The sequence below is a fragment of the Trachurus japonicus genome, chromosome 6 (genome assembly GCF_045865225.1).
Source record: "Trachurus japonicus isolate A0001 chromosome 6, Traja_1.0".
NCBI lineage: Eukaryota > Metazoa > Chordata > Actinopteri > Carangiformes > Carangidae > Trachurus > Trachurus japonicus.
The window spans coordinates 5,478,800-5,504,732 of NC_140912.1; the positions used below are offsets into that span (position 1 = coordinate 5,478,800).

At 41.8% G+C, this 25,933-nt stretch overlaps 2 protein-coding genes across 2 annotated transcripts in view; both read left to right on the forward strand.

Annotated features, from left to right (window-relative positions):
- Nucleotides 1-761: 761 nt before the first annotated feature.
- On the forward strand, nucleotides 762-8,374 carry wee1 (WEE1 G2 checkpoint kinase). The gene is made up of 10 exons (XM_085778432.1): nucleotides 762-1,755; nucleotides 2,374-2,588; nucleotides 3,036-3,102; nucleotides 3,783-3,955; nucleotides 4,952-5,220; nucleotides 5,560-5,649; nucleotides 5,795-5,880; nucleotides 5,969-6,139; nucleotides 6,855-7,000; nucleotides 7,208-8,374. The coding sequence occupies exons 1-10, from the start codon at nucleotides 1,264-1,266 to the stop codon at nucleotides 7,362-7,364; spliced, it is 1,866 nt and encodes a 621-aa protein (XP_085634558.1). The 5' UTR covers nucleotides 762-1,263; the 3' UTR covers nucleotides 7,365-8,374.
- A 3,401-nt stretch (nucleotides 8,375-11,775) lies between these two features.
- swap70b (switching B cell complex subunit SWAP70b) overlaps nucleotides 11,776-25,933 on the forward strand; it is a 31,613-nt gene continuing 17,455 nt past the window's right edge. The window contains exons 1-2 of the mRNA XM_085778451.1: nucleotides 11,776-11,949; nucleotides 14,954-15,094. Coding sequence (XP_085634577.1) covers nucleotides 11,854-11,949; nucleotides 14,954-15,094 — 237 coding nt within the window. The 5' untranslated portion in view covers nucleotides 11,776-11,853. The remainder of the gene's footprint in view (nucleotides 11,950-14,953; nucleotides 15,095-25,933) is intronic.

Consider the following 25,933-nt stretch of genomic DNA (forward strand, 5'->3'; position numbering starts at 1 on the left):
TTTGCATCAGAGCTAAACCTTTCCTGTGTGTTAGAAAATAATTTTTCATCACTTGAAAATGACTGAATTTTAGTTAAGAGTGGTGTATCTTGTTAAAAATAACTTGTGATAATTATTTGTTGTTGTTAATGTTTTTTAAATCATTACTTGATTAATTTCCAAGAGGCAAGGGTGCAAAAATCCCCCCCATCCCCCCACGCACATAGTTGTTTATTTGCCAAGAAACCCACGAGTAGTCTAGAATGAATGGGCGGATGGATCCTGAGGGGGAATAACGTTCATGAATTAGGATTTAATTTAAATGAAAATACCTGAAATTATTTCATAAGATTCTCCAGTGTAAATACTTACAGGTTGAACATATTAATTTGGCCTCAGGGAATATTAACGGACCATTTGTGACATTTCATTCATAATTCTACCTGCATGGAGCGAACCTGTGTGTGCGTAGTGTGGTTTTAACCATGGTCTGAGATTTGACCCACTGTAGACTGCTTTGAGATGTAATTTGTCTTGTAGACTGGGCGGAAGACGGCTTCACTGTAGTTCTGACTTCTGTCTTTTCATCTGTCGCTGTTTCTTGGATGGTACCGACTTGAGACAATAGACGCGTTGTCTGGAAGGTGATTGTGTGTGACTCTTCGGTTCGCGCCAGATTGTTGCCGTGCCACCGATCGAATGGCTCCGCCCAGAACGCTCTCTGGAACGCCCATCTTTCAAAAATTCGAAGAGCGACCTGATTGGCCGTCGGAACCCACGTGACCAACGGTCGCGGGAAGTCTTTTGCCACGCGCGTGATAGGAAGAGACCCCGTTCTTGACTCATTCAAACTTTTTTTGTAAACATTGGTTTGGTTTAATTGCGGATAGACGCATTTCTGTGTCGGTGAGCGACCGAAAGGATAGTGACGGATACCGATACCCGACTGGACCGGGTAGTTGAGCTCTTTGTTTTTAGTTGAGCGGACTTTTCTCCAACGTTGAAAACAAGGTAACTCCGGGGCCATTGCTCTGTCTGCGCTGGATGGGCGTGTAGATGTTTGCTAACGTTGACTCTTTGTAGGATGTTAACGGTAAATTGAACGCCTTTTTATACTTGTTGGACACTGTTATAGTCAGTACCTTTCTTTTAAGGTAGTTAGAAATTGACCAGGTTGTGTATTTTTTAGCTTGAAACGCCACTGCCGAGTAGTAGTGGGGGGCTACAACCGCGTGATTTTTTTCCCCCCGTCGACGTTACGTAGCCGGGGTTTAAATCCTGAAAATGTCGAGCTACATTCGCCATCGGCACGGATCCCCCTCCCCGAAAAGTCGACCGATTCGTCAAAAATTACAGTTCACGTCCAGCGACGGGGAGGATGAGCCCATTGAAGACGTGAACAACAGCACCGGGGGAGAGTCCGGCTTCACGGAGATGGATTCGCCCATGCCGATGCGCCGGGAGTCGGCCGAGAAGCGTCTGGACGGGAGCAGCAGCCCCCTGAACCAGTCCGGGGGGGACGACGACGTGGAGCTGTGGGACGACGAGGAGGGCTTCGCTTCGCCGTCTCACCTCCTGTCCCCGGGCAGCGTGATCTTTGCCAACTGTTCACCGTCACCGAGGAAAAGCTCTCGGTTGTTCGCTGCCTCCCCGGAGCGGTCCTACGTGCAGGACGACGGGGAAGGATCCAGCTCCCCGATCCCGGACTGTCCCGACACACCTCCGCACAAAACCTTCAGGAAACTTCGGCTTTTCGACACACCGCACACACCAAAGGTTTGCACTGTTTTATACATATTTTATACATGTTACATACTAAAAAAAAACATTTTAAAATCGAGTTTATTGGCTGAATTTACTTTTTTTTTTGCAAGGTTCCTATTGATCGCATAAGCAGCCATATAAACTGCTTGTATGATCTTGCAGTAAAACACATTTCAAATTCACATACTGTCTTTGGTTTAGTTTATTCCGAGTGCCTCCAAAGTTAACTTTAAAAGTTTGCACCATAATTGAAACATTGATCCGCCTGCAATGTGGATCTTGTCAGGTTTTGGTTTGCAAAGAAAATATGTGAATATGAGCATATGCAAAGAAATGTTCTTTTTTTTCTCCTTTTATTTCTGTGGATAACTTTGCTGTGTCAGTTAACGACCCATTGACCCACTTACTGTGCAACTGTAGTTATTGCATAATGCTCTCACTGTAGTCAGCCAGCAAGATGACTCGGTTAACCTGGAATTTTCTGTCCAGGCATGTCTCAGTGATCATTGTATTACATAGCGCTGCCTTTTAAACTCAGATATCCTACAAGAGTTTATTTTTAGATAAAGTTTGCATTTGTCATCATTGCAGTTGCTCTCAAAGTAACACATCTAAATCTGTCCCTTTCAGAGTCTGCTGTCCAAAGCCAGGGGCTCCGGCTCAGGGTCCGCCAGCAGGAGAGTTGCCCTGTTCAAGAATGTGGAGCCTTCAGGAAAATTGATGACAGACAGCAATAGGAAACAGCAGACACCCCAGGTCAACTTTAACCCCTTCACCCCGGATTCCCTCCTCATCCAGTCTGCCACACAGCAGAGGAACAACAGGAAGCGGGCACACTGGAATGAGTACGTCTCAGATGTTTTGAAAGACTTGATACTGTTTTGCTAGAAATGACTTAGTGCTTGTGCCGTTGCAGTTTCTGCACCTCAGAAGTCCAGCAGATTGTAGCGTTTTACTAAAATTCCTGCAGTCAGTATTTTAGTGTTGTTTTTCACCCTGCACAGTTGGTGTATGAAAACTGAAGATCTTTGTTATAACAGGAATGAGAAAACAGTTAATTACATGCATGAAGAGCACCTGTAGCTGCTGTAGCTGCCGGCTTGTGCACACATCTAACCCATTGTTGTATTAACCAGATACGTTAAAGCCGTTGACTAAGGCCAGGGGTTTTTGGCTGGGAACCAAGACCTCATGGTTACTGGTGAACTCTGCCATGTGCTTGTAAAGCTCAAGTGCTGCCCCCTGCTGTACAGAATGCTAACCGCTGCCCACTATTGTATTTGATCTTTCAGCTCTTGTGGAGAGGACATGGAGGCCAGTGACGGTGAAGGAGAAGAGGAGGTCCTCCCACCATCCAAGGTATTAGAAGTTTATTATGAGCATTCATCACAAGATACACTTTCACATGCATCAGGAATATAGTTGGTTGGCTTTCTTTTCAGTAGGCATTTGTTACATTGCAGGAAATATTATCTGAAACTTTTTATAGTTGATTTACCATATAGCCTAGAGATGACAGAAAACAGTGAATATATACCACCACTGTTTCCCTTTTCTCAAAATTACTATTTTTGTTCAATTAGGTGTCCATAATGCTTAATGTTAATAAGTTAACAATTGAAAACTGAGAAAAGAAAGAGAAAGAAAACATTAGGTGCTTATTATTAAAACTGTTTATTAAATTTAGAAGACTTGGCTAGGAAATACCATGAGCTTCACTCTGTGTGTTCTTTGTAAGAAGCAGTTGATAAAAACAATAAACAAGTATTTTATAAATGCCACACAGAGCCATGGGGAACATTGTGCAACATTTGGTGTAGGTTTAAGATTAACATGTAGAAACAAAGTCATTTTATGTGTCAATTAAAACTGGTTCATTGAGGAGGTTTCAGTTACTATGCAAATGTTGCCTGGGGGGAAAAAAGTGGAAAGTATTTTTCATGATTTGATTTGACGGAGACCTGTTGGAAACAGAGATTTCATAAAGAATGCAAACATTAATAATAAGTGTGTTGTTAAAACTCTTCCTCTGCCAACAGAGACTCACCATGATGGAGAGCAACATGATGTCCCGGTACGCCTCCGAGTTCCTTGAGCTGGAAAAGATTGGCTGTGGGGAGTTCGGTGCTGTCTTCAAATGTGTGAAAAGACTAGATGGCTGCATCTATGCCATCAAAAGGTCGAAGAAACCTCTGGCAGGATCTGTAGATGAGTAAGTTGGATTAATAACAATCTCCAAAACTCATATCTTGGTTGTCCAAAGTTGTAAAGTTTTAACAAGAAAAATGCTCCAAAGGTGAAAAAATTGTATCATAAACTTTATGGCATCTAATGCTTTAAACTACCAGCATTTGAGGCGAATGTTGTTTTGCAATTAAGACTTAAATGTTTTAATGTAACTTTCCCTGTCAGTACAGAGTGCATCTAAAGTAGATGACAAATGCCTTTTTGTATGATGGGACAGACAAGTCAGTACAAACAGTTTTACCAGAAATACCAGAGGGACTTAAATGCGCATAAACAGGTAATTAACATCACAAAACAAAACAAAGAATCATCTTGATTGGGTCTCATCTGTCACGCAGAGATAGCACTGTATACAGGTAGAGCACGTATACCTTATCTAGTTGTGTTACTCCAAAAAAGGAATATTTAAAACAACAAATAAAACCAATAAACAAATACAAAACAAGTAAAATAACAGCAGTTAATTTTGAGGTATAATAGTCTTAGGCAAGATCATCAATAACTGGGGTCCACCGTCTTATAAAAACGGGTACTTTTAGCTGTAACTGGGCAGTTATATATCTACTTACTTTCTGTATCCACTGAGCGATCATGGGAGGGTTTCATCCAATTAATAGTAATCACTATGCATTCATCAACAAAACATGTATAACATTGTTCTGTGGTAAACAGGTGGTCAGGAAACAGTCCATGGGAAGGATTTCTTTAACCTTTTTCCAAAATATTTGTATTTTTTGCAGTCCCAAAATATATTAGCATGGTCGCCGACCATATCACAGTTCCTCCAACATTTGTTGCTGGGATGGTTTTTGGAGACAAAAGTTGTTAACGGTGTCCTGAAGAACCTGATTTTGACCTTCCAGGCTAGTTCTTTGTATAGTGGAAGCACTTATTCCAGTTGAACTGCAAAACTAGTCTCAGAGTTGCCTTCATTAAACTGGTCTGTGTCCTTCCTCCACAGGCAGAACGCGCTGCGGGAGGTCTACGCCCACGCCGTGCTGGGTCAGCATCCCCATGTGGTGCGGTACTACTCGGCCTGGGCCGAGGACGACCACATGCTCATCCAGAACGAGTACTGCAACGGTGGCACGCTGTCCGACGTCATCGCAGAGAACTACAGGCGACTGAGCTACCTGTCGGAGCTCGAGCTGAAAGACCTGCTGCTACAAGTCACACGAGGACTCAAGTATATCCACTCGACATCTTTGGTACACATGGACATTAAGCCCAGTAAGTACTGTAATGTTTTACATTATACTGAGTTGGGATTTCCTGTTTGTCTTCAAAAATTCATAAGCAACCATAAACAGTTTAATGAATTGTGAATCTGTCCATCAATTTTCTTCTGCAGATCCTTAGTCAATTATATTAATATACTTTAAGGTTTATATGAGTTGTTGTTATAGTGTTGGGAAGGAATAACAAAGATGCATAGAGGGGGCAACAATATTGTGACGAATGGTTTTAATTATAATTGTTGGCAATATTATTCCTACTTTAATCTATAATTTATATGAAAGTCTTTTGTTTTCTGGTCAGAAATAATAAATGTGTCAATGTCTTTCCTAGGCAACATCTTTATTTCACGGAAAGCTGTAGCAAACTGTGACGAATGTGATGAGGACGACGGTCTGACAACAAGTGCTGTTTACAAAATTGGTAAGCTGTCTCTAGTCTGCATTTGATAATTTGAATATCTTCTTAAATTTTTTGTCCATTTTATTTTGGCTGATGTTTTGTGTTTATGCTCATGATGTGGTCGGCCTTGCAACTAAATTCTTTTCTGGATGTGCTTCCTCTTCAGGTGACCTGGGACATGTGACGAGAATGAACAACCCGCAGGTGGAGGAGGGAGACAGCAGGTACCTGGCCAATGAAGTTTTACAAGAGGTTTGTATTCCTACTCAAAAGCTGCTTGTCATTTTGAACCAGCACAGTTTAAAAACACGGTCCCTAACTTCCCTTGTTTTATCTTTAGGACTACAGTAACTTGATGAAGGCGGACATCTTTGCTCTGGCTTTGACCGTCATCAGCGCCTCGGGGGCGGAGCCTCTTCCAACAAATGGAGACAAATGGCACGAGATACGACAGGGAAAGTTGCCTGCAATCCCTCAAGTGCTTTCCCCAGAGTTTCTCAATCTCCTCAAGGTAACAATTCAATCTATCCTCCAAATCAGATTTGAATTTCTGATGCTTCTTATGTTAAATATTCAAACTTTGAATGCTTTTTATTTTAGCTCATTATATACACTTACACCTGCTTATTATTATGTCCTGCATCCACTAGAGGGCATTCCAACCAAATCTATTATGTAACATTAAGCAACACTTTTACCAACTCAATATAAAACTTCAAGAAGGGAAATCAAGATATTATAAATAGTGGTCCGATCTCTCTCCATGGATCGGCACGCAAGTGGTGCGTTGAAAATTGAAAAAGGTGTGTATAGTGTGGGAACACATAGATGCACCGTCCCAGCTGACGCACAATTTAAAAAAACTCTGCTTGTAAATTTGAAGCTGCAGCTCTATGTCATGTACAACAACAAAACAGTTTGTTTTATCCACATGTTTGCTACGCTGAACTAGTCATATGTTCGAACGTCAGTTTCCCCCTCAAATTTTCTCATTTTTAAAATAATTAGAATTCTATTTGAATAGCGAAATTCATTCTGACAGCCCTAGTGACAATCAGTATAAGCAGTAGAAAAATATAACAAAGTAATCTTGACTTCAGCTCATAACTGCATGACTTACTGATAAGTTGCACTTAAATCCACCAGCCTTGATTTCTACTTCCCTTGTGTTTTCATGAGTTGAGCTGCTTTCTCTTTGCTGACTAACATGTTGCCTCTTCTTTCAGGTGATGATTCACCCCGACCCAACCAGACGCCCTTCAACCTCTGACCTCATCAAACACCCGGTGCTCCTCACTGCTGCCAGAATGAGTGCAGATCAGCTCCGAGTTGAACTCAACGCTGAGAAGTTCAAGAATGCTTTGCTACAAAAGTAAGTACACAGCAGCGTTGGGTCGTGTATGATGGGAAACTAGATATCTTAGAGGTTTAAACTGTTGCAAAATATCTGTCAGCAAAATAATTGACAAATCATTCTCGAGTGGAAATGGTTTAGTGTCAGCTGTAGCGCAGACATGAAAATATGTGGTCCTAATTCTGGTCTGTTTAAATGCTAAATGGTGTGTCTCTGTCTTCTTAGGGAGCTGAAGAAGGCGCAGATGGCCCGGGCTGCAGCAGAGGAGAAGGTTTTGTCCACCGACAGGGTACTGACCCGCTCCACGGTCCAGTCCAACCCCAGAACCTCCAGACTCATTGGAAAGAAGATGAATCGATCGGTCAGCCTCACCATATACTGAGACTTTGATGCACCCCGACAGGAAGTTAGCTAACGGACCTTTACTCAGACCTGTTCAGTTGAAACGGTCTCGGGATTTTCTTTTTGAAGAGAATCCTGCCAGTCGTGGCCTTGGGCTCATCAGCCCAGTTGAAGCGCTAGACTGTTGCCACAAGGAACTTGAACTCATCTCCATAGACTCACGTTGCCAACAGAGTTCTTCCCTTTTGCTGTTGTACTTTGTAGGAAAAGAAGTCATTCCTCAGAGGTAGTTACTGTACCTTTTACACTCTGTCATTCCTTCAGTATAGACGTCGGGCTCCTTCTCTGTCTCTGTCCTTGCACTTCCTTTGACGAAGCCGGAGCCTGTGGGCAGCAAATCCAAGCTGCAGTGAAACTCTTCAGTGTGAATGTACTAGTCGTCACCATGTGCACCTTACTGCCTGTCAAACGCCTGATGCTGGGTCTGGAAAACTGACGATTTGTGTGTTTGAAATGGAGCACTTTGGAGGCAACATGTGGAACTTACCACATTTTTTAAGGAAAAAGAATGAAAGAAAGAAAACCTGCTGCTATTGATGTTTTTCTATGTATCAGGGTTAGGCCGGTTTCAGGTTGGATCGTTCTAGAGGTCATTGGCTTTTATTTTCAAGTAGCAGAGGAGTTCACCCCCATTTAATGTGCTTTATTCTTTGAATGGAAATTGCCTCTTGCCATTTGAGGAAAATCATCCATCTTGTTTGAAGTCTCCAAAACCAGTGAGCGAACCAGTTATGTGTGAGGGTAGAATGGATCCATGGTGATTTCTTTCCCTGTTGATTGGTGCTGCCAACCCTGCCTGTAGCATTAGAACAATCATTGTCCTGTTCTTTGGAATCTCATGTTTTTTCTTTGTTCTTTTTTTCTCCTCTCATTTCCGTGAGACTTGTCTTCTGTTAGAAAAGCATTCATCATCTTTGTTCTTGTAACCTAACCATTCTGTTGTAACATGTACATACGTTCTTTCAATAAATTCTCACCTTCTACACTTTCTGTTCTGTTCAGTGTGATCGTTTGTTTTTGATGTAGAAGGAACTTCCCTTCACACGTTTCACATCCTTTGGGTTGAAATGATGAGCTGAAAATCATTAATGATAATCAGCAGTGATGATCATGATCAACAAATTATTCATCAATTTACAGACCGTAAATTCAGTGATCTAGTCTAGTGGACTGCTCAAATAACGTATAGAGTAAATAATATGCTTCCAGAGGTTGTTTGATATGAATTCATAAGGGGTTTGATATGAATTCATAAGGGGTTTGATATGAATTCATAAGGGATTTGTATGTTCACAAAAACAAAGGCAGGAACAAATGTAAAACGAATATCGATATTAATAAAATCTATGGAATAATGAGATGAGAATATGTAACACACTAAATAGATTCAAAAATGTATTTAAAGATCACATTAATTAATGTCAAACTGAATTATGAACACCAGTATGCTTGTAAACTACCTACCATATGTATGTTTTGTTCATTCTCAATTTCTAAAATGAGCTGACAGAACTGTTGTAAGATGGGTATAGTCAAAATAAGATGAAGCTACAGCTGCACCTTTTCGGTCAAGGTACATTTGTTTCAGATTTTTTCTTTAGGGGAACAAAAAGAATTATAGTTTTTTGTTGAATTATGTTTAAATCATATACGTATATTGTTGTTTATCTATGTGTGTGTACTTGATTCTACAAGTTAAAAATCAACCGAAATAAACCCACTAAACTAATGTGACCTCATAAAACACAGATTTCCCCAGAATTTATGAATGGAATCTTTGAAAATTTAGTGCAAATGTTCTGAATTGGTTATAATCAAAAAGATCTGACATCTGAAATTTTACCCTTTCCTTATCCTAACGTGGCGTGTTGTATTGTTGCCCAAATGCCTGATCTGTATTTAGTCTGACCAGAGCACATTAACTTCAAACGTGCTTCAACATGCCTTTTCCTCAGAAATGAAGTCTTCCAGGTTGATCATGAATGGAGACCATGGTGGTGGAGTGCATCACCTATTGTTTTCTTGGTGACCACTGTACCCACTGCCCCCAGGTCTTTCTGGAGCTCTGCACGAGGGGGCTTCTCTTCCACTGATGTTCTGACTACCCAGTCAGAAATCTTGTGAGGGGCTCCTATGCCTGGTTGAGTGATGTTCATCCAATCATGGACAATGGCCCCAACGGTGCGTACAGGAAAATTAAGGAGTTGAGACATCTGTCTGAAACTTATATCGATATCTTGTCGAAATTTTATGTGAATAGGTGCAATAGAAATATGTTGAATCTACATCTGTTGATGTGTTGAAACCTTATTTCCTCTACTATATTTCCTGAAACGTGGTGGTTGATGGAGACGTGCAACCACTGAGCAGTTTTGCTGGTTTCACTTAATATTAATAAATACATGCTGCTGTCTGAGAGTATGCAGAGAGACCACGTAGTCTGCCTTCACTGCAACGCATAGCCACCCTCTTTCTTATTAAGATGTATGTGAACTCTTGGTATTTTAAACAGAAATTAACCTAGATCTATGTCTCCAACTTCACTATGCCATGATGGGTCCGGTGCATCTCAATAAATTTGAATATCATGGAAAAGTTAACTTACTGGAGTTCAATTCAAATCATGAAACGTATTTATTAGATAGATTCATTACACACAGACGGAAATATTTAATGCATTTGTTTGTTGTAATGTAATCATTATGGCTTACATTTAATGAAAACCCAAAATTTAGACTCTTGAATAATGGTGAAAAAGCCTGCTATTGTAACCTAATGGTGTCACACTCTAATCAGCTAATGAACTCCACAACAGTAAAATAGCTACACAGTTCATCATCATCCCCATAATCATTCTATGCTGCCTCATAAAGTGCATTTAATATGTAAAGTGGCTACCCTCAAAGTGCACGGCATAAAGTGCATAAGTGGCATTCATCATCGTATCATCATCGTATCATCATCGTATCATCATCGTCATCATCATCATCATCATCACCATCACCATCACCATCACCATCACCACCATCATCATCATCATCATCATCATCAACAACATCACCATCAACACCACAACCACAAGAAAATGCCCCCTTTCAAGATTTTACATTTTGTTTTATAATAACAAAGTTGTAGTCTGGTGTGATTTGATTACCCTCTAAATGTGGTAATTTAGGCATACTTCTTGTGTACATTACATGACATTCAAATTATTTATATTTTCAGAGAAAATGGTTCTTAAGGGGGGCAACTTACCCCGCTCCACACAAGACAAAAAAAACAAAAAAACAGTTTATAACCCAGAATAGGGGAAAACATGCTGGTTGACAAGAGCTGACGAGATTTACTGAACTGAAAGCTAGTTAAAATGCATTTATTTGGGGGATTAGATAGCTAAACCAGTGGTTCCCAACCTGGGGGGCGGGACCCCCCAAGGGGGGCGCCAAAGATCCAGGGGGGGTCGTGAAGCCCTCTTGATTTTAAGGGGTTTAATAATTTTAATGTAATTAAAATGTTGAATAAATGAGTAGGCTAAGGATTTAATTCATATATGTGACAAAATCAACTAAATTCAAGGGCCACATTAAACATTTATTCGTTAAATAGATAAACAAATAAATTATAGGCCTATATCAATAGATGATTGAATATCAACAGTTTTAAAACATTAAATACATAATACAGCAGGGCAATATCAGTCACAATGAATTTGAAAAACAGCATGGAACAATGAGAAAAAACCTGTGTAAAATTACAATATATTCTTCAGAACTTGTACTTTTAAAAACACAATTATGTTTTTAAAAGTACAAGTTCTGAAGAAATATGTTGTAATCATACACAGGTTCTCCTGATAGTTTGTTCCATGCTGTTATTAAATTACTGATGTAAAAGAAGTTATGATGTTCCTTATTTTATTTTACATCGGGTGGGGGGTCACCAAAGTTTTCAATGGTAAAAAATATGGGTCCCTTAAGAAAAAGGTTGGGAACCACTGAGCTAAACTACAACCTGCTATGTAGATTTTGCATTAACTACTATGACTGGTGCTTTAAATATTATTTTATGATTCTGAAAATGTGTAGGCTATGTGTGTAACCCAGTGTGACGCCCCCATACACACACACACACACACACACACACACACACACACACACACACACACACACACACACACACACACACACACACACACAGCAGCTGTGTGTCCTGCAGCTCAGCCTGGTGTGTGTGTGCTGCTCTCGCTGAGCGGTGCTGCTGCTCTGTGATCAGCGCCATCATCACTATCCGCCACACGCGCCGCCGCCGCCGCGCGCGGGCATGTGACTTTTCCTCACCGCGCGCCCTGCGGAGACAGTTGGGAGAGAGGGCGACAGACAGACAGACAGAGGAAGAGTCCGAGTCAAGTCAACGCGGAGAGAGAGAAGACAAATCACGACAGGAGAGAGGACAAGTGTCTCTTCAACACCATGGCTCTACGTGACGAACTTTTAAAGTCAATATGGCACGCGTTTACAGCGCTGGACGTGGACAAGAGCGGGAAAGTCTCCAAATCTCAGCTCAAGGTAAAGAAAAAACAAAACAAAAACAAACAAAAACATGGTATCTTTACTCCACTGGGGTTTTTCTGCCCCAGATATGGAGACTGTCCTGTCTGTCCGTCCTTGTCCTGTCAGTCACCTCTAGTCCTCAACATCTTTGTTCCTCTGAGGTTGGTGGGAAAGTCAAGTGCGCCTCGGTTTGACTCGCACCTGTTAATGGAAGCTCATTAATGAGTTCTGTGAGCTTAAACTTAAGCAACTAGCTAAATTTAATTACAAGGAAAAACGTCGCCATGAAAACACAAACCACTGCAGTTAAACCATTACACCTATTTACTGCATAGTTTGTACAAGGATATAAGTCAATGGGAACTTACTGTTAATGGTTTGACAACAAATATGAATAGTAGGCTAGCCTACATAAAGCACATACATCTAAACCAGGAAGAGCTGATGTAGGAAAGTGATGTTAGAAGAAATTCTTCATTTTAACTTAAGGTTTCAAATAGATGACCATCATTAATTTGTGCTCTAAATATTTTGGATATTTAGGAAACAGGTTTTCAGAAACCAAGAAAATATGAACAACCTGCCTACAGAGCTGGTCTGTTATTATTTTAATGCTAAAGTAATGTGTAACCTGGATGTCATTAAGCATTTAACCATCTGTTTGTATAAAAAGAGAAGTATTTATCTATAATTATGTCAGCCTGTCAGGTCTGTAGTGACTTCCAGAGAGGATAGCGGTGTGACTTAGTAGCCTACTGTTGATCAGGCCGAGTCAGCATTCAGGGCTAAGACAACAAAACCACAAAATACACTTATATGGAAGGTTTTTTTTTCTATTGCTCAAACATTATTCATCATTAATGATGTTCACTGGTTAAAAAACAAAGCAAATCTAGGGAGAAAAGATCCAGAATGCAGTGCAGCTTCAACTCCCTCTTTTCTTACTGGAAATAAACGTCACACTCTTTCTACATTAATTTCCCACGTCTACATGAAGAAGCACCATGCGGCTGCTTGGCAAAACACTACAGGAAATTACATAGGCTATATGTGTAATCTAAGAGATCCGGCTGGGGAGCACAGACCCCTCCCAGCTTTTCTGTATTATCACTGGGCTTGTCATGCTAGGATAATGTCAGGCTTATTTTACCTGAAATGCGTTTCCTGTTGATGTTGAAAATAATCTCACCATGCTTAGCACACTTCAGATCTAGTGTAATATCATATTACTAAACAGGCTGACCAGGAAAGTTAAAATAAATAATAAAGCTTTTACTCATGCATGTTGAGATTATTTTTAACCTCAGCAGGAAGTTCACCTACTTCAGTTAAATAAGGCTGAGTGGAGAGAAAGGGGCACAAACACTAGACATCCACAGGGAGCTCCCCTTGATTAATAAAATGTTTAAAGGGATAGTTCAACATTTTGGCAAATTGGCCCATTGCCATAATCGCTATAGTCATAGCAGTAGGTTCATTACCTTTATTTGTTGGTGTAAACTATTTTTAGAACCGCCAAGCGCAGCCGCGAGCTGCTCAGAGCTACGCTACGGAGGCTAATGGGATGTCTTGGTTTCCCTCATCAAACTCATCAAATACACAACACTGTTGTTACCTTGAAAACAACTCCGTCTCATAACATTCTGTTATTATCTCATAGCGTGGTGAATGTGCAGGTCACAACTTGTCCACCAGAGCGTTTTAGAGTTTTTGGATTGTGTATTTGATGAGTTTGATGATGGAAACCAAGAAATCCCATTAGCCTCCGTAGCGTAGCTCTGAACAGCTCACGGCTGCGCTTGGCGGTTCTAAAAATAGATTACACCGACAAATAAAGGTAATGAACCTACTGCTATGACTTAAGCTCTGACACACATGCTTATCAAACCAGACATGCCACAAGAGGTTGTTACCAACTGCCTAAAGCTAAAAAAGAGGCTATGCAAAGTACAGTGTTGTATCGAGCAATGTCATCATGGAATGCACTGCCAGAACACATTACTAAAGAAAAAACAAAACTAGGCTTTAAGAGGCTATTGAAATGTCACCTAACAGCCCAGAGGTAGACACATGTTAAAGACACACGAATGGGCATAAGCGTACACATATAAATACATACACATACATACTCACAGATGTTGATGATTAAGATTGGTGTTACTGTTTTATTCTATTTTTTTTTTGTCTTCAAGTTGATGAATTAGATTATTATTTCTCTTTCATTTTATTCTTACCTGATTTCACTTTATTGTTATTATATCTCTGATTATTGCTGCAATGGTTGTTATTATCATTAATGTAAGCTTTTTTCTATTGTTATTATTTGTATTTCTATTTTTACTTTTCTTCACATTTTATGTGATTTTACGGTGGACCCCAGGAAGATTAGTGGCTGCTGTGCAGCCGCTAATGGGGATCCAATTAAAATAAACAAAATAAACAAATAGCGATTATGGCAATGGGCCAATTTGCCAAAATGTTGAACTATCCCTTTAAACCAGCCTTATGTTATCCTGACATGCCTAGCCCAGTTATACTGTAATAGCTACAGAAAGCTGGGAAGGGCCTCAGCCTTCTGTATTATAACTGGGCTTGTCATACCAGGATAATATCAGGCTGGCTCAAATGAAAACAAGATATATTATAAATTAATAAAATACATGAAAAATGTGAGCTGAGCACTGTTAAAGAACATATGACTGACAGGATATAACAGGTTTGGTTATGTGCAGTACAGGTAAGGTCCCACTGAGCTGCATTATGGATGATGTAGGTTTTTGGACATCTGCATTATGTACAATTACCAGTTATGCAAATGTATTAAGCTTATCATGGCTGCAGTGACAGACACGCCCAAAAACAGGTGTTAACAATGTCAGTGTTCCACCTCAGTGAGCAGGAACATACTCGGTGTGAGCACAGACCGCTTTGATTAAATAGGTGACTAAGGGTCCCATTTGGACACTCACTGTTCACCACAATCATAAATATGAGTTGTTGTTTTTTCAATCCATTCCAGGTACTGTCCCATAACCTATGTACAGTGATGAAGATCCCACATGACCCCGTGGCGCTGGAGGAGCACTTTAAAGACGACGATGAGGGTCCTGTTTCCAACCAAGGATACATGCCGTACCTGAACAAGTTCATCCTGGATAAGGTCAGTCATCATCAGCACTGAGTCTTACTGGAGCAACAGCTGTCAACATCTGCGCAGTCAGATGACACTGAAACATTACATTTGTAATGTGCGTAGCAGATACAGTAGTTTCAAGTCTTGATTGGACTGGTAATGTAGAGTCAAAACAAGAAAACTTGACGTCAAATCTGGTCAGTAGATGTGAAAACTCAGTAAATGAGCATGTATTCCTTGAGCTGAGCGTGGTGGTGACTCATTGTGGCCTCACAGAGAGACACACGGCTTCTCTGAGGGGAGTTCGTTGTTCGTGACTTTTCATCTTGATATGGAATGTGAGACATGATCAGGAGTAGAACAACAACTTGACAGCAGCCCTGAAATAAGTTGTAGTACTTTTTCCACTTTTGTACCTTATCCTTTTAAGTGTTTGATTTGCCCACTAATACCCCTTTCCCACTGGCCAAAAAACCCGTTTAAACCCGCTAACAATCGGCTTTTGGTGGCAGTGGGAAAGGCGCCGGCAAGCGACGCGGGTTAAAACCGCCTTTAATCGGCTCGGCTCCGAACGGCTTGCAGTGGGAACGCCAGACCCGCGTCAACCCGCTAATTTACGTGATGACACTGAACGTTACGTGACGCTACGTCATCGCGCCGGTCGCATCTCATATCACGTACCAAAACAAAGCTCTGCTCCGCTCTGCTCTCATCCGAGACTGGGATCAAAAGATCAGAGAACACTGACCAAAAACGATAGAAAAAAAGAAAAGAAAAGAAGCGACAGTCTGTTTAACTGACGTGTTGTGCCGCGGACGTCCGTCATCCGGCCGCAGCAGACTCTCTGTCCTCCGCGGTCCTGGTGCTCCAGGTCAGCCAGCCAGAGAGTCTGCCTCGGCGGACGGACACTCCGCGGCGGGCGGCTGTGGCATGACTGTGTGTGTCTCTTGCACCGCGGATGAGAGCGGGGCGACTGGTTTATGCTCTGTCTGATCCCTCAGCGGGGGGTCAGACTCGGCTCATTTTGGTCAATGGGAAAGGGGCCAAATGCCGATTGTTAGCGGGTCGACCCGCGTTTAAAAAACCCGCGTCGACCCGCTAATTTTAGTGGGAAAACGGCTTTAGATTAGGCTGATGGTTCCACTGCTGAAACCCAGATAGAGAAGATCTGACATGATAGTCAATGTTGATATGATCTTACAGGCGTGTGATCAGCTCTGTTTGGTTCGATTGCATTAACTTTACCAAGGCATAACTGATGAACTGCAAAGTAAATATGCAAATAGGCCCTGACCCATCAAATTATTTTTTTAAGTGAAGCAGCAAATCCATCCAAGTCCATTGATAGTGATGCTTGAATGTGAGCGCATCATGCTGGTGTCATGGTCTTTCATGTGTGGTTATTGTCGTGTGTTGAGCTCAGCCAGCAACACAAAACCAGTGATCGAACACAGAGTCATTGAGCCGCCTGCCTGTCCCTCTGTGGTGACAGCTCCAGCCTCCCAGGGTTAATGGAGCTCTGCTGATTGTTTGACTGGCCATCATGACAAGTGAAATGCCCTTTCCCTTTGTGATGTCACAAACAACCGTGGATTCTAATACAACTTCTTTTGGCTGCTTGGAATTCTCAGGGTGTGATGTCATTGCAGTTGGTGAATGGTGGTTGCCATAGTGAAAGGTTTGGAATCGTGCATTGTCATAAGAACTCTCCTAAGAATAATGGAACCGTTAACCTCTGATTGTGGCAAGGTGTCAAAGGCCAGTGACACTAGAGAGATATTTAAAAGATTTCAAAAATGTTCTATCGACATCAACTAATTGTGGCAGCTCTGGAAAAAATAAATGTTTTTTAATTGCTCAATAAACAAATCCATTCTGTGCCTTATCCAGAGCCAGGCCACACTAACTGCATTAATAGAGACCATCTCTTGTTTTCATATGTAGTCTAGAGATCATTGGGTTTCATATTGTCATGGTTCAGGTTACAGTGTTCAAACAAATTGCAACCAAACACTTAATGACATTCAACCAGACTCTGATTGGCCAACTGGTTTTTGTCAGCAGGAATCTGGCCAATGAGAGCTCTTGTGTCCATTACCTCATGAGGCTGAATATGTAGGGTTGATGGAAAATTATAAAATTACTTTAAAATAAGTGTTACTTTTATCAGAGGAGCTGCCGATGATTGATCTGTCTCTGTGAATGTCATGTATCTGTTGTGTTTTGCTTCTGGTCGCTATTGTAAAGTGTAATGTGTATTCATATGTATGTTCCGGCCTATGGGATTGTGCCTTTTTACACATGATATCAGGTTCCAGGCCTGACCTGCACTGATAAAACGGTTTCATAACAGCACTTTTCCCTCAGAGAGACATTAAGAGCCTATAGTGTAGCGGTCAGATATGTCAAGAGTAAAGACTGTTCTTATGGTCTAGTTTTTCCCCAGAAGAAATGATGAATGTGTCATTTTGTGCCAGTTCTTTTTTCCATGTCCAGTCGACCACAAGTCTCAGCAGCTCTTGAGTAAAGTTAGTTTCTTTTCTTCAAAGTTTCCTCATTAGTTCTGTGTTATTTCTTTGGAAGATATCGGCTGGATTGAAAGCAAATTGTATGAAGTGTTTAACAGCCGAGTTGCCTTCACATCCAGTATCTGACAGTATCTACAATGCTTTTGTATGAACTTTTTTCAGTGAAATATATTTACATTCAAAGCTCATCAGTCCAAGTCTAAGTCTTTCACATTCACATTTCCCCAAATTCATATTGGAATATAAAGTTCAATGCAGCTGCACAGTGATTGTTGGTAAGGACTGTTCTTAAAGGAAATGTAACTTCTGGATTTACGTTCAGGAAAAGAGTCATGATGTCATGGGCATGCGTAAATCCCCCCCCCAACAATCCAAACACACAGTTTACTCACACACGACCACCCCACCCACCTACTGAAGTGAAGGAGACTGGGCCAGGGGGAGCGAGGGCGTTGGTCAGTACATTCAGCTGCTCTCACTCCTGAGGAAACTCCACCTAGTCACACAGGGAAACTGTGTTTGTATGTATGCACACACGTGTGTTTGTGTGCATGTGTTTTTAAAGGTGGGAGTAAAGCTAGATGATACAGTGTGTGGATTAGTGAAGGGACAAACTGGACTCATGGGTCAGGATTAGGGTTGGGCGGTATCCAAATACAGATACTGTTAAACCTCCTCCACATTTTACCACGCTTTACGCTATTACAGTGGCCAATTAAAAATGATGTTGTACAGCTCAGACGGAGTCACCAACATGTCGTTCAGAAAGGGAACAGCTACCAAACACCACATGAGAATACTGAAACAATAACAAAACATGTTACCAACATTAACAACTTTTATTAACAACAAATAGCTTGTAACAAAATGTGGATTGCGCTGCTAAAAAAAAAAAAGAAAAGGTGTCAGCGCTACAGCTGCACAGAGGAGCTCTGCTGTTCCTCTCTCTTCAGCCTGGTGTTTGGCTGCTCTTTATAAAATGAGTTCAACAATAGGGCTCGAAAGGGTGACGTCACGGGGTGGGGAAACCGCAATGCATTGTGGGCTTTGCAGGCATTTCGAAAGTGGTTGTAGTGGAGTGTCTTTGGTAAGAGTATCCTCAGTAGAGAGTTTTCAGTAGTGTTTTTCTTTTTTGTTCCGGTGAGATGGTGCAGACTTGTTATGTGTTTAACTGCCACAATCGGTCACATGATCACAACAGCAAAAAGATCGATGGGCTGAGATTTTTTTAGTTTCCTTCTTGGAAACAGAGCCAAGGACCTCGGGTCTCAGAGCTGACCAAGAGGAGGCGCCGAATGGCTTGGATAGCTGCCGTCTAAACGACCAAACCATCCTTTCTCCTCCATCAAATGACACATGTTGGTGTGTTCACAACATTTTCACACCGGTTATTTATAATAAAAACTTGTTATGTTCCAAGGGCCCGCTGCATTTAGTTTACTTTCTCTCTCGCTCTCCTGCGATCTCTACAGTGGATTCCCATGGCAACGTAAACAATGCCCGTAAAAATGGCGCTTACGGCCCACAATGCATTGCGTAATCATGTGACCTTTCGAGCCCTATTGAAGATCTAACTTTCATTGGAGCGCTGCTCAGCTGTGGCAGCGTATCTGTGTGTTTTTATAACAGTCGGCACAAGTCTACAAGAGACACAACACACAACAGTGCTTCAAATCTAGCCAAGATTTTTACAGAAGTTGTGTTTTTCTTGAGGACCAACTCACTATATGAGCAACATGCCGTCTTTTCCTCTCTCTTCTCTGAGCGTCACATGATCACGTCACCTCTCCTGAACGAAAAACATGATACTTTTGGAGTAAAACTGAAAACTCAACCACACACATGTAGGTGCTGGACATAAACTCATTATTTAGTCAGTAAGATATTAATATTTAGTAGGTAATATATCAGACCCCTATATGTATTTTTTTTTTAAATGATGGTAATAAACTGATTATTACCGCCCAAGCCTAGTCAGGATGCCCCTGGACCAGAGCATTTTCAAGTGGTTGTTGAGGTTGTTGTTGTCGGTGCAGACGTCTACAGAGACATACCAAAGTCTGTGTCTGAGCTGTAGAACAATCACAAAGGCTGAGTAAGCTTTGTGTGAGGGTGCTGCTCCTCCAGGGCCTTCTACATGTCTAAACCCAGGGAATCTAACACTTTACAAAGAGGGCCGCAGCTGTGCCACAGTGGTGTAACTTAGCAACCTGACCCTCAACCACTTGGGCTGTTGATTTGGCAGCACAGACTCAGCACTTTGTTGTTTGGTCAAGTGAAACATTCCTCAGGAACAAGACATACCAAGAAGAGAGACCATCATAATGAAGATGTGAGGACCTGCTGGATTCCTCTGGACAATACATTTCTATTGAAGGGAATATGAGACAAACACAGGACTGTTGATTGATTCCCTCCTCATTCCTGTGGATTATCTGTCAACTACACTAACTTTATTATGAGTCTCTGAGCACTGAACACGACAGTTAGCTGCTGTCACAATGGTGACAGTCGTCTTCCCTCTCCTGTGTCATCTGGGCCTCTGTCTGCTCACAGTCTCTGTCTCTCTGACTGACTCCAACTCCAACAAAGCCACACTTCTTGAATGATGGACCCAGTGTTTCTCATACGTTCATTCAGGTGCTCTCATTAATGTCAACAGGCTTCTCGTGGTTTTTCTTGTGCAGTGTGAGAGCGTCAACACTTGATGTTATTTCGTAAATGTTATTGACGTTATTGACGAGTGATGAAATCTTCTGATCACAGACACTGTGCATTGCACTTCTATGGTCTGTTGTGAAACCAAGTCAAAGTTTGAATGCCTCTGTCTCCAGTCGCTATGACCACTTCCTCAAGTCGCTCCTTATCTTTCACGCTCTCCACTTCCAGCAAGAGAGAAACGTCATTGTTCCACAAGGCACGCAAAATCAAGTACAGGCAAAAAATATTTAAAAGGGAAAATGATGTCAATACGTGTGTGTGTCTTTATGTATAATACGTTTGTGTGTGTGTTTTAAAGGGGAACTATACAAGTGCGGTCGCTTTTTCACTGTTTTGCTAACTCTCCTCCCGGCCATGTGTATTTGTTTTCAACTAAACTGGCGAGAAAGCAATCCATGGAGCGGTAGATCATATACGATGTTACAATATGTATATTTGTGTAGTCTTATCTGTCATAAACAAGAGATTACAGGTTATGGGGCGTGATTGTGTTGCAGCTGAGACAAAAGCTGGGACACTTGGGTCGGAGGCTCTGATCTTGCTTGGTTGGTTTTCAATGGAGAGCCTCCATTCTCCCTGAAACAAGGTACAAGTCATTGATTTAACCATCACAATCACTCTCAAGCTGTTTAATTAAGGTAAAAAAAATCTTGCATAGTTCCTCTTCAAAGCAGAAGTAAGTGATATATTTGTGTTAATATAAGTCTTAAATAGTTATATCTTCCGACAGCAATCACTTACATAGAGTGTTTGGACTGAAACACGGGTCTCTCAGTCCCTCTGTTCTGCTCTGAGTCGAGGAGAAGACATTTATCGTATCCTACAGTTTTTATCCAATGAGGAGAGAGAACGGCATGCAGGGCTGTGTGTGCAGCCAAGGAACGCCGTGAATGTGGTGACGTAGCGACGAGGACTGTTATGGTGCGTTCAAGGAAACTCGTATTTTTCCGACCGTGAAGTCGTACCAGTTCGATCTGGTACGAGTTCACCGGTCGGAAGTTACGAGTGGCCGTTATAGTGACTTTCACCGGTAAAACAGGTCGGAAAAACACGAGTGGGTTGCCTGAAACGCTACAAAGTCGTAAGTTGTGACTTGAAGCTGTAATTTACTATTTCAAAAGCCTGCCTGGAATGCAGCATTAGCGAAAACGACCGGATCACTTACTTCTGCTTTAATAGAAATATGTTCAAAACGATCATTGCGATAATTATTATTATGTAATCAGTACAGTTCTGAATTAACCAAACATGCCAACGTCATACTATGATGAGTTGCAACAACTTAAGCTCAGTTTGTGCTTCTTGGTTTGTGCTTCTGCATCCCCGCTGTGACTACGCCACTTCTTTCATGCCGTCATGCAACCTTTCGAAGTTCTGCGTCAAGGGAATGCGTTGCTGTGCAATTCACCACCATAATGTGTAGCAGCCCTTGCAGTCTGCATCGCCCCCATGTGTAGTTAGAATTATTTGGAGATGCACATCAGGCGACGGTGTTTTACAAATAATAGTGTATAGTATGTAGTAGTGCCAGTAACCTTTCAGCTGTGCTCCACAGACATTCCACTGAGTCAGTGTACAGAGGTATTCTGAAAGGAGTCACCTCCTTTATCTGAGGGAGTATCTGAAAGGAGTCCTTTATCACTCCAAATGCATTAAGATGAGATACAAAAACTACTAGATAGACTGAAATAAAGTGAAGTGGTCCTGCAACATCAGCTCACTGTGGTCAGGTGACATTTCACACCATTCTGCATTTCTCCTCATGTCTCATGTTTTGATGTTCTCGTGTTCTTGTGGTTTCAGAAGAAAACTAAAACTGCTGCTTTCTGTTGAGTTTGGGTTCGGTGAACCTTGACGTGCAAATTGACACAGCTGACCACATGCAAACCATCCTGATAGTTGTGACTTTTGAGGGAACAGAGAAACCGAAGAAGGTTTTCATATGTGTTGTGACATCATCCAGTTTAGTAAAAGAATAGGCACAATACTTTCACTGTGGTCTCTCTGGTCCAATCAGCCATATAGACATAAAGTCTTCAAACGGCCAGGTGTCGACACTTTAACCACACAACTGTTGAAGTTTGGTGGGCATGAACCACCCCACCAGCACCTGCAGGTTTATTATGGTAATGTTGTGCTTTGGAGCATTTACAACTCTTCTCATTTCCTCTTTTTATGCAATCTTGATCTTAACTTCAGATCACGTCTTCACCTTCACTGTAGGTGAATATTTCACCAGCAGCTAAAGCCTCAGGTTATAAGCTGATGTGGTTTGACTGTCAGTGAGCTGTCTATTTGTCTTGGAAGATGAAATATGTGTGTGAGCAGTTGATGCTGTTGCAGAGAACTGGAGTTTGGCTCCTGAATCCTAATGAACATGTGGCAGCAGAGAGGAGGGGGGGCCGTGCTGACAAGGCTCTTATTGTTGAAGTGTAGAGACTGAGAGAGAGGGAGTGATGGGTAGAGAGCGAGAGAGAGAGAGTCAGTGAGCTGTGAGGACAAATACAATCAAGATGAGCGTGGACAAAGAGCTGCTCTTTCTGAAAACTCAGTTTTCACAAGTTCACTACTGTTCCCTGCACGCCCCTCCCCTCTTCCCGCTGACTCATTTTAAACATTCCTTAAATCCTGCAGGACGATGCAGAACAGTTTGCCATCCAAACACAACCTTCATCATGCTGAGTAATGACAGGACAGGAGGTAGCTGCCTACTACTTCATCAGAGTTCACATTTTAAAACACAACATTCATATCATGGGAGATGGTTTCTAGTCACACTTCAGAAGTGGCAAAAAAAAGTTGAATTCCACATAAATAAACAGTACATCTTCAGTTACGTATTTATTTTGAAGTATTTTGAATGGAAGACTGATCCAATCAGACACAACTGTGTTATCATACTGAATGTCCAGACCTAAACAGACTCTCCTCCTCTCTCACACTGAGATGTTCTCCAGTTTGTTCCCGGTGTAAGTAAAAAAAAAACAAAAAAAACCTTCTCATGTTTGAGGCTAAGGACAGGGGGAGCTGCAGTCTGCCTGGCCTGTAAAACCGTAAAATTAACTTGACTATCATAATGTGATGTGGCCTAATGTACTTTGTCAAACAAATACAGATATAGAAAATTAAATGTATAGAAACAGAAACGCAAGTGAATCCTGCAGTATATGAACTTTCTGCACTTCATATTTCAGAGCCATGTCTTCAGTTTTCAGGTCAGGTCTTCACATTTACATCCATAAAAAAGGTATACAAATCATAAAAGTCCCAAATCCTAGATGAGTTTGTTTGTTTTGAATCCCTGTCTCAAATCTCAGATCAAGTCCACTTCTCTGCCACCAGCAAGAACCTCCATTAGTATTTGTTGAAACTGTTGAAGAAGAGTGTATAGTGTCATCACCATTCTGAGAAACACACAATAGTTTGTGGTTCTGTTGACCTGTACATAGTGAAGTTGCATTTCTAATATTCATTATGGGTGGACTATCACTTTAACATCCGGCCCAGGTTTCCACACAGGCACTCACCCTAAATTAGCACAATAGAGCGTTACATCAGATCCTGTGCAGCCTTAGAAAAGGGCACTACTTCACTGCAGTCATTCACTTGGGCCAAATGTCTTTCTCAGCTCAGAAAATGGGAATAATGAAACGACCTGAGTGAATTCAGGATAAAATTCACAAAGTAGCTGCACTTGAGCAGAAAGTTTGTTTTGATGTGGAAATAATCCGTCAAATCAGTCGCCCATTTATTTCCAGGGGCAAAGTGCCTCTCTTCAGAGTGAAGAGAGGCAATGTTCACAGTATTCATAAGAGAACAATTGTAACACAAAATCCACTGAGAAGTTTTGTTCAACCACACCATACAGTACTCATCATGCAGGCCCAGGAGCCGTTCTCCAACACACTGACCCAGAGGTCTGCAGGTTCTGGAGCTTTTGATTGAATCACAGTTGAATTTGAAGGACAACTTTAATGTTCGTCAGGAAAATAGAACCAGTTGAATTTCACAATCACATTGTTGACCAGCATGAGTCCAGGCCCTCGGGTGTTTGAGGATTTGACAAACTGGATGACACTGAAGATGATGATGATAATGATGACTGGGCCTCAGTTCCACAGGCGTCGGTGTCTCTGCCTTTCTGACATCATCCCATCTCAACATCTCCATGGAGCTTACTCTTTTCCATACTGAGACAAACTGGTAAAAGTTGGTTTTGTCCAATAACCATCAAACTGGGCAGCGCTCTGTCCTGAAGTGACTTTTATTTTTATTTTTACCTCTCTGTTGTTGTCATTAGATGTATCCATGACCCAACTCAGTCATGAACATTTAGCCCATGAATTCTGTAGGTTCATGGGAAATTCAGCCTGTGAGAGGGGGTGGCAGGGTGCTGCAGTGGTGAGCACTGTTGCCGACGTCACATGCCAAGATGAGCATTTAAGTGATGCTCAAGTCTTTCAGTGTAATCCACTTATTTTCACCTGTTACTATCTTTTAATGTGACTGACAAACTGGGACGGTTCCTGGGTTCAGTTCATGTTCAGGTTAGTTTTTTAATCAAAGCGGGCAAGGTTTTTTTTTTTTTTTTGAGGGGTTTCCTGATGACTTGCTTTTTGGCGGAAGGGGTCTCCATGGAGATGCTGCTGTTCACCGGCTCAAGGAAAACACTTCCCTCCACAGCACTGATTGTACCTTTTTGAGAGCTTTCCACTCTTTGTAGCTCTGGTGGGGGGTGGGGTGGGGGTGTTACTTCTTCTGGTGTTAGCAGGGTTAGTTGTCGCTCTGGGAGGTGACACACATTGAAAATGGTCTTTGAACATATAGAAATGTAAGAAGCAAGGGAAGGGGAATTTTATCTGAATAGCCCATTTTTACAGTTTGTCTCAAAGGGCTTTACACAGCATCATAACAACATCCTCTGTCCTTAGACCCTCACATCGACTGAGGAAAACCTCCCAAGAAAAAACAGGAGAAACCTCAGGGTGAGAGACAGAGGAGGGATCCCTCACCCAGGACGGGCAGACGTGACATAGATGTTGTATACAGACAAGGTGGGAGGGAGGCAGGGAGGGCAGGCCAGCTTAATGGGAGGACTGGATGGCAGACTGGTTCATGGGAAGGGAGCAGGCCGGTGGGAAAGGAGGTGATGCAGGCGGTGGTTGGTGCAGAGAGATGCATCTCTGGTGGATCTGTGGAAACACAGAGACACTAAGGCCAAACTACAAGGGGCAACAGATAATGATAATGACAGTTAAAATGTGCAAGAGGAGAGGAGAGGAGAAGAGAGGAGAGGGCTCCATGTAACCAGATGTGTCCCTCAGCAGTCTAAGCCTATAGCAGCGTAGCTATAAAATGGTTCAGAGCTACTTGGACTAGCCCTAACTAAAGGCTCTGTCATACAGGAAGGTCTTAAGCCTAGACTTAAATGTAGTTCAAGTGTCTGCCTCTCTGACCCATGGAGAGAGCTGGTTCCACAGTAAAGGAGCCTGGTAACTGAAGGACGAGCGTCCTGCCTGCACTTGTTTTTGTGAGATGATCTCTCCACCCTTTGCTTTTTTAATCATTAGTACTTCCTCTCTTGGTTTTTAATGATCATAATATGAACCTAATGAGT